Source organism: Lampetra planeri, chromosome 14, assembly GCF_965212315.1.
Source record: "Lampetra planeri chromosome 14, kcLamPlan1.2.h2, whole genome shotgun sequence".
In the NCBI taxonomy this organism is placed as follows: domain Eukaryota; kingdom Metazoa; phylum Chordata; class Hyperoartia; order Petromyzontiformes; family Petromyzontidae; genus Lampetra; species Lampetra planeri.
The window spans coordinates 9,772,393-9,781,806 of NC_136120.1; the positions used below are offsets into that span (position 1 = coordinate 9,772,393).

Below are 9,414 nucleotides of genomic sequence, written 5' to 3' on the forward strand. Positions count from 1 at the left end.
TCGGAGCTGTCGGGATGCGTGTGTGCGCGTCGTACGGGTGAGCGTCGGCTTCCATCTCGCAGCGGCACCACCGCTCTCACTTGTTGAGGCTTAGCAAACTAAGATAACCTGGACTCTCACTTCAAAGGGCGGTGGGGAATGGATGGAGAGGAGAAGCGGGACCAAGTTGGGGTTGGGATGATATTAGGAGTGGGGGTGGTGGGGGGTGGTGGTGGGGGGTGGTGGTTGGGGGGGTGGGGAGAAATGTTTGGGGAAGGCAGGAGGGCGACGAGATAGCGATGAACAATTGGAATCCCCCACCCACGCTCGGCGTGAACCTTGCTTATAAAAGGCGACCGGCACGCACCGCCCCAGCTAACCAGCCCGCCCGTGTGCTGCGTTCCATCACCCCGAGTCTCCCACCTGGCGAGACAGCCCCGACCCCCGGCAAGCAACAACCGCGACCCAACCGCAGACGGCGCCTCCGACAAAGACGATGCCTCTCCTGTTGACCCTCTCCATCGCCGCGGCGCTCTCCGCCTGCGTGCTACTCTGCGTCCTGCTCGGCCTGCGGCGCAGGTAAAATTGTCCCTCCCGGGCTCCGATGCCCTCGCAACAGGCAACAGTTGCGGCCGCTTTTAGACGACGGTTGACACCGCAAGACGCGAGTGGTCCTGGAAGACTGCTCCGTACCGCGAGCTTTTAGATGGTCACCTGGTTGAGGTCGGTGCATGTTTAAGTGGAGATGTTGATGAAATGTCTTGGGTTTTTTTGTTACCCCAAATGAACAACGTTGCTAAGGTATACATTGTCAACTGCGCGTTCAGCTCGCCAGAGCCCTGCGACACAACGGAAGCTGTGGAGGGGTGCGAGTCCCTCCTAGGGCATGGCCGTTCTCAAACGAAGCTCAACACACCATGGGCTGATGAGATGAGAAGAAGATCGCCCGTTATGTGGGCGCGCAACAAACCCTGTTGATTTCTAGATTTGAAGCTTTCGTGACTGCAATGATTCATATTCTTAGGTTTTTTCGGTAAAGTCACGTAGGTAAAAAATTAAAATTAATAAAAGTAAAATAAAATAAAAATCACGACGTTTCGGAGGCAACACAAGCTTCCGTCTCTCACTTGATACAGCAATCGTGCTGTGACGGTTCCACCTGAAGACGGAAGCTTGTGTTGCCTCCGAAACGTCGTTGTTTTTATTTTTATTTTACTTTTATTAATTTAAATTTTATTCCTACGTGACTTTACCGAAAAAACATAAGAATATGAACCCTGTTTATTTCTCCATTGTAATTGGGACGGTGCGTATTCGGTGAACAGCGGTGGCCAAATAGTGTTCACGAAAAGCGCCGTCACCGTTTTGGCGTGGTGCCCTGCTATCTCCCCCGATGGCCTCTAACGTTTGAACTCTTTGGCAAATACGAGGTACAGCCGTGCGTGACCCACTTCGTCACACCGACTCTGACGATGTCCTAGAAGGGCTAGAACGGTGCAATTTGTGACCGCCGATAGCCGAGTCTATGCCTGTAACTACAAAAAAAACAAGTCAGTTTAACACGAGGGCTTTCGCGACCAATATCATCCATAAGCAACCACACCGGCTAGTGCTGTACTAGTGACGAATTGGCCACGTTCTGTTTACGTGACAACCCTTACTAGTTGGCTGTGTCGGGTGGTGGCGGGTTTTAACGACATATTTACGCGATCTAACCCAAAAAACCTCTACTATACAAGAAACAAAAAAACTGAATTTTCTTTTCTTTGGACCCCTAAAAGATTTGGTGGTTGGGGGGAGAGGGGATGCATTCGATTTTGGGTTTTAAATGGCACTGAGTCCTAATAAGGCATTGGACATGTTGGACTCAGAATCGGAGGGGCAAAAAACCATCCACGCTTTTGTTTGTTTGTTTGGCACCCATGGTGCTCAATCCAAATACTGCATCGTATCTTCTTAATAACTTCAATCACTCGGCCATTTGATGGAATTGGATAGAGGAGTGCCGCATTAAACACTTCCGCGCGCACAGATACAAGGACCACAAAACAACAAGTCGATTGCAAAAAAGTCAGAGCAGGTAACGAGCGATTTGCTTCCAGCCACGGCTGTGACCTGGAGTGGAACCCCGGATAGGAGCCTTCGCCAGCAACCAGTGCCGAGCAGAGCGGCGAACTTTTGGTCAAGCAACCCCCCACACCCCACCCTCCCATGAACGATAAAGCAAACGTTAGGCCATGCATTCGGCAGTGGAATGGCAAGGGTTGTAGATTATTGTTTTATCATTGTCGTGTTTATTTAGAATGTTGTGCACGAGATGGTGCAATAAAGTATGTGGGTAATTTGTAACGCGCACATTGTTAGAATAAACTATTGAACGTAACATAATGAAGTGGACAAACATTAACAGTCACTTACACTAAAATGGTAATTAATCGCCAACAAAATATATCTCCTCTGCATAGAGTGTACGCTCAGAAGAAATCTTGTCAAATATGAATATTGTTGCTTCAGTGACTTCAGTAGAATTGGGCAAATTTCCAATCTGTTAAGTTCCCATGTTTACTAACACTGAAAAGTGTTGTAGTACAATACATGACTAACATAATATTGACAATTCAATGTTACGTCACATAACACCTGAGATGCGTACGCAGGCTGAACAAAGACCGAGGCTCGTGGGTAGCGTCTATAAGCATCCAGCAGCATCCCAATGTCTTGTGTGATGCTACGCCGAGGCCGCTGTACAACCGCTCATTCCTACTCGTGCGATGTAGTTCCATTCACTCGATCGCGTTACATCCAGTTGGCATCCGCGTTGTACGAAAAAATGTGTTCCCTATACATTCATCGCATTATATCCAATTTGCGTTATGAAAACTATGCCTTATCGGAGAACGGGCTGTACTCGAATAGCATGGGTAGTGGAGGCGGTAGCCATCGTGAGGCCAGCTTTCCCCAGCGTTTCAGAAAGTGTCACCGTTTCAAATACGATCGGATCGAGTCAGACCCAAAATTTGCACCCCCCCCTCCCCCACCAGTTATTCACTTTCTCTTAAATTCTGTTTGTCCGCAATCCCTCAAACGACGTTAGCTTAGGTTTAGGGCTCGCAATGGCTGCGATAAGCCACCGGGTAGGTTTGTGGAATATGCGGCACTCTCTCCTGCGCAGCACAACAAATTAAAGTTAAAAGGAAAAGTGATACTCTCCTTGAAGGCTTGTTCATTAAGCTAACACTCACCCATTATAAAATCACGATTTCCCACAGATAATGGGAGCCAGACATGTCGACGGAGGTAACAACTCGTGGCGTGCACAGAAGCTATTTTCACATCTCTCTTCGTTTTTTTTTTATTATTGAAAAATAAGCGCTGCAGACGGTTCACAATCGCGAGTTCAAATCCAGGTTCAGGATCAACTCAGTCCATCATCCCTCCAGGGTCGGTTAAAATAGGTACTGCTTTGCAGGGAAGTCAACTGTGATTGTCCTCTGAATCGGCTTGCTCCCCTGCCATAGGAATGTGGAATTTCCACCGTTGACTCAACAGCAAATCACTTTAACTCTTTTGACCACTGCAGTAAAGTCCTGTTGGGCCACATGGTGCTCATGCTGCGATCCGCGTTGCCCCCCCCCCTCCCCCTGCTGCTGTATCCTCGAAGGACGACCGGGGAGCCTCCGCTGGAGAATGGCTGGCTGCCCTTCCTCGGCCTCGCGCTGCAGTTCGGGGTCAACCCGCTGGAGTTCTTGCGCAAGCGCCAGCGGCAGCACGGGGACATCTTCACGTGCAGGATCGCCGGCAAATACATCCACTTCATCACCGACCCCTTCTCCTACAGCGCCGTCGCCCGGCGAGGCCGCCACCTCGACTGGAACAAGTTCGCCTACGAGCTCTCGTCGAAGGTAAACGACGCTGGAGGTGGACACCGACGCTTCTCCCTCCCCGGGCCGGAGGCCCCGGGGCCGTGTTCAGGAGCCCCTGAACGTTGACGATGATCACGGTCATTGTCCTCGTCGTCGTGAGACTCGCGGAAGTTTAAGTTGGTGGCGATCGTATTCGACGTTTGGCCGGAGGGCCTCCTCGTCAGAGCCGAGAACGCTGCGAACGCCCGACAACGCTGGGCGTAATCTGCAGCGTACAAAATTTGCCAACGTTTTCGCTTGGGCTTTACAGCGGTCCCCCCCCCAACCCCCCCCCCCCCCGTTTGCTGATGAACCACAATCATGGTAATTGTTTTTTTACCCTTTTATCTGGCAACAAAACTGACACCTTTTTTACGAGGAGTCATGTTTGCATAGACCACAATACATGCAGTCATAATGCAAACAAAAACATAACTCTAATAATGTATGCACTGTCCTTGAAGTTGACCACAATCAATTGGAATAGCTTCCCGGGTGACAGCTTGATTTGATTTGTTCTGTCGGATGGTCGACGAATGTGCTCATGTACAGTTGGCAGCGAATTCTGAAAAAGAGCTATACAACTCAGTGGGCCTTACCTGGTAAAATAATGCAAGATTTCGTTTAATAGTTTATGAATCGATGTTTTATTGTGGTGTGTAGCTGTTTGGCCACCACAGCATGGACCCGGACGCCGGCTACACCACGGAGAATCTGCACCAAACGTTCCTGCGCACCCTGCAGGGAGAGGGCCTGGTGGGGATGTCCGAGAGCATGCTGGAGAACATGCAAAGCGTCATGCTGCGCGACGCCGATCGCTCCAAGCCGGTGCTCGGAGCCGAGCACGAATCACCGCCCGAGATGGCCAGGCGGCGCAGACGCAGAGCCGACTCGGCGACGCAACCCTCCTGCGCTGAGGACGCGGCGCATCTCCTCTCCGATCCAAATTGTGTCAATTTGATAAAATCTGAGTCAAGAGGCCAGGCAGACAGGGACAATGTGGACACTCCCGCTTATAAAAATAAGGGCGAATCAGTTAGCAGCTCCAGTGACATTCAAATCACACAAAATAGGTCTGCTCAGACAGACGCTTTAATTCGGCCACCACAATCCAAGCCATTGCCATTGCTGGGACACCAGGGCCTGCCCACTGCCTGGCAGCAGAATGGACTCTACCTCTTCTGCTACAGCATCATGTTCGAGGCGAGCTTCATGACCATGTTCGGCAAAGAGCTGCATCAGCAGAACAGTCCCAGGGAGCATCGAGCCAACATCAACAGCATGCAGAAGAACTTCAAGACCTTCGACAGCTTCTTCCCCGCGCTGGTGGCGGGCCTCCCCATCAAGCTCTTCTACTGGGCGCACAGCGCGCGCGAGAAGCTCGCGAAGGAGCTCAAGCAGGAGAAGCTGTACGAACGGCACAACATGTCGGCGCTCATCGCCCTCCGAATACAACTCAACGACACGCTGTCTCGCATGGACGACATGGGCAAGGCACGCACCCACCTGGCCCTGCTGTGGGCCTCGCTGGCGAACACCCTTCCAGCCGCCTTCTGGAGCCTCTTCTACCTCCTCAGGTATGCGGAAGGCTCCCCCCCCCCGAGCTCTCTTTGCGTCCTGCTCACCCACGACTCGCCGCGACTCTCGGGTGTTGGTGGCGTGAACGCTTTCTTCCTTCGGCGCGGTGTAATGAATTTGCGCCGCTGCTGCCGCTCTCCAGGTCTCCGGAGGCAATGCAGGCGGCCAGGAAGGAAATCAAGGAGGTCGTTGGGGACTGCCAGTGGAAGGAAGGAGAGCTCCTGAAGTTTAGCGAAGAGCAACTGAACAGGCTCGTCATATTAGGTACGCCGCCCTTTACTCAACCTTCGCTGTCACGTGGTGTTAATTGGTTCACAAACAGAACGTTTTAAATAAAGTGATCGTGTTGTGTTATCTGGGTATTACTGCCCTTGGCTATGAAACTGTATTTTCCACCTCCATTGTTGAAAACGTAGTTGTCCGTTCACATTTTTGGACCGCCCTCACTTTTTCCAAACAAGCGTGTGCCACACGAGTCTCATGCGCTGTCCGTTGTGTTTGCTGCTGCTGCTGCAGAGAGCGTGATCAAGGAGGCCATGCGGCTCTCCAGCGCCTCCATGAACGTCCGAGTGGTGAAGGAAGACTTTGAGCTCTCCCTGGACTCAAACAGAGGGTACCGGGTCCGCAAGGGTGACGTCATCGCGCTGTACCCACAGCTGCTGCACTACGACCCCGACATCTTCCACGATCCGCTGGTAAATTGGCGCAGCCGCGAACGTGACTTTTAATTCCCCCACTCGTGTGTTAATCGGTCCGTGCGCAATACGTTTTGGGCTACGGTAGAATGAACTGTAAATAAAACCAAGATAGATTAGCAGTGCTCCTCCTGCCAACGTGTATCTCTCCATGTAACAAGTAATCCTTTCCCGTTCCGATGACGTACGTGTACGTTATTCGTTTTTCTTTCGATTCATCATCACAACGAAACCAGGAGAAAAATATAATAACTTATCAGTACCGAGGCTCCCACAAGGCCATGCGGGAGGGCGTGTGACACAGTTTGGCGCCAGCTATCGCAGAGTGTGGTCGTGTCGCTACGGTTCTCTCTGGGGAGTGCGATGTCTTCAAAAACAACGGCGCTACGCCTATGTAAATAAAATTAATGCTGAGCCGCTTGCGCGTCTCGAGATTCAGAGGTGAACGGGACAACCACACCCTGCAACTTGCAGATGTCTTGGAATGGGAAAGGCTTAAGAGTAAATCTGACACATCCCCTCAACCACCCAGCCATCCAGGAGTGCACAATCTCAGCGGTAATGGTTCAACACAACCAAATTAATCTGCCACAATGTATATATACGCGTCTCAGAATACAATTTAAATTATGACCGCTTCGAAACATCGGTAAAAAAAAGTTCCTGATTTGAATCGAAGGTTAAAATTTTAATCGGTTTAAACTTAACGCGCAACTAACATGGTTGGTGCGTTTCCTTTCGACAGAAATTCAAGCACGACCGGTTTTTGGACGACAACGGCCAAGAGAAGACAAACTTCTATAAGAACGGACGGAAGCTCAAGTACTACTACATGCCCTTCGGCTCCGGAATCACCATGTGCCCCGGCCGCTTCTTTGCCATGATCGAGATGAAGCAGTTCCTGCTGCTGGTCATGAGCCTGTATGACATGGAGCTGCTGGACTCGGAGGAGGTCCCGCCAACCCTGGACCAGGCCCGAGTCGGGCTCGGTATCCTGCAGCCCGCCACAGATGTTCCCTTCCGCTACCGAATCAAACCCACGTCTCGCAACGTCCACCTCTAGTCCTTCCAGCCACGATCGCACTTCACAATACACTTTTACCCAACTCTTCCTCTAAAGCTCTATCTCTGTGTAGGAGTGGAAGTCCAGTGCACTGTGCGCTTTACCAAGAAAAGGCTGTGGCCAATTATTAACCATATTTATTAATAATGTGCAGAATAGCAAAAGGGAGAAAAGAAGGGAATCCACCCCCACCCCCGTTTCTGTGCCACTTCCCGACACGGCGCGTTCGTCCCAACGTTGTGCAGTGCGGCCAGGAGGCCGGAGTCACCCGGGACGAGGGTGCGCGTGCAAAGCTTGCCGGCTATTTGGCCTGCAGTTGCGTTCACATAGAGTTATGCTGTCACCTGTGGAAGAGTAATGGATGAGAATCCACATTTTGGCAACTGATAGCTCGACTGAAAGCACGTTCCACAGGCGACAATGCTAGCAAGACCCCACTGTGCCTCCTCTATAGAGGCTATGGATGAACCTGTTCATGCATTTTACCCTCGCGGTTTTAAAATGGATGACACGTGAACGCTAGCTGAGGGCTGGCAGGAACTACAGCTGAATGCAGAAAATGTTTACATCCTACCTCATTGTCCACATTGACATTTGGATTAAAAGGGAAGATTGCTTGCTTCCGGAATATCGGCGCAGCTCAATGGCAGACTCCCAGTGGGGGCAACGCCTGTGCGACCGATGCCAGATTTAAGCCAAGGTATCGTCATTGTGTGATATGAATTAGTTAATATAAAGTACAGCCCTTTGTCAATCTACTACTGCTGGATGAAGGTCTACCCATGCCATGGCAGTCATGGGGGTTGTTTGACCATACTTCACCATGCTGGTCACTTCAAGGTTTCAGATAGTACCCACTGCTGATATTAGCTATATCCGGGAATAGAACTCAGGTTATGGGGTTTAAAGTGTAGTGCACTAACCACTGCCATTCCAAAAAAAAATCTTTAAAAGTTTGTTTTGACAGTGGTTGGGTATAAAACTGTGCAAATGCTCTACCCCTGATTTAACTGTGTGCCAGTATCTATTAAGTGTACGGATCTCTGCTGCGAGAATCGGCCACACACTGCAGCAACTACAGCAGTAAGCGAATCACTGATGCGATTTTAAGTTTGAAACAATATCTTTTAAATAAATTTTCTTAATTGTATATATGTTATTTATTTTATAAATCGCGAATTCTTAAATAATAATATAACTGTTGTTTATAGCGATGAACCAAGAAACACCTGAGTCTGTGCTGCCCGGGTGAAAAGTGACCGACTTTGTTCAGTCAACGTAAGAAAATACATTTCCATCGTGTTCGGAGCACGAAGTAAGCCACCGATGTGAAGGGGAAACCCGATTTATGTGCAGCCTGTAGACATGGGCCCTCTGGCTCGCACCAACGAGGAAGTGAGAGTGGTTTTTGACGCTCGGGTGTTGAGGACTCGAGAAACATTTGACTTCCGTCTGTCGCAAACTGGCAAACTTGTCCACATTTTTTTGAAAACAAAATAAGTACAATAGAAATGCGGCCTATACAACAGCAGCTTAGGAAATATTATAATCCAATTGAACACGTAGGCTTTCGCGACCAATATTATTAGAATCCAACATAGGTTTGGCAACATTTGTCCGAATGCGATTTGAAAGGTATAAATGTACGGTTGCAAAGAAAACGTAAGACGATGTCTGCTAAGTGGCACCCAGCCAGTGGTGTCTTGTTGGCACTTTAGCAGAGTCTGCATCGATGGTGCGGGGCTTTAGGGAAATCATAGATGAGCAAAACAAAATAGGTATTTAAGGTGGGCATTATAAATGTTGTTCATTATGCATAATTGCTGTCAAATAAAGCAACGTGTTGAATATTTTATCCAATTCTCTTTCATACGCTCGAAGTGCCTCCCAGTGGCATTGATAAAAACGTGTCCACGTGAAATGCACAGAAGCTTCATATTTTCGCTTACACCTTACACAGTACTGTAGTGCATAGAGCAACACACGTCTTTGGTAAAAAAAAATCACGAGCCCTGTATTTGCAAAAAAGCGCCTCAATGAACCTCAAGATCCATGTTCCAGGAAGGCGCTGCAATTGCGAATATTTGACCAATTCCTTTGATGAGGATTTGTCTTTGCTTGCTTCGTGGAGAATGCAGTACCCTGGCGAATACCCAAACAATGAGATGACACAGATCCACACAGACGGGTTCGTGAA

The 9,414-nt window shown here is 49.5% G+C and overlaps 1 protein-coding gene across 1 annotated transcript; it reads left to right on the forward strand.

The window, feature by feature from the left end:
* Window positions 1-362: 362 nt before the first annotated feature.
* LOC144722353 (cytochrome P450 7A1-like) lies at window positions 363-9,065 on the forward strand. The gene is made up of 6 exons (XM_078600542.1): window positions 363-558; window positions 3,641-3,881; window positions 4,545-5,458; window positions 5,602-5,723; window positions 5,976-6,154; window positions 6,900-9,065. Exons 1-6 carry the CDS (start codon window positions 476-478, stop codon window positions 7,215-7,217), a joined length of 1,857 nt encoding a protein of 618 aa, XP_078456668.1. The 5' UTR covers window positions 363-475; the 3' UTR covers window positions 7,218-9,065.
* Window positions 9,066-9,414: the final 349 nt, after the last annotated feature.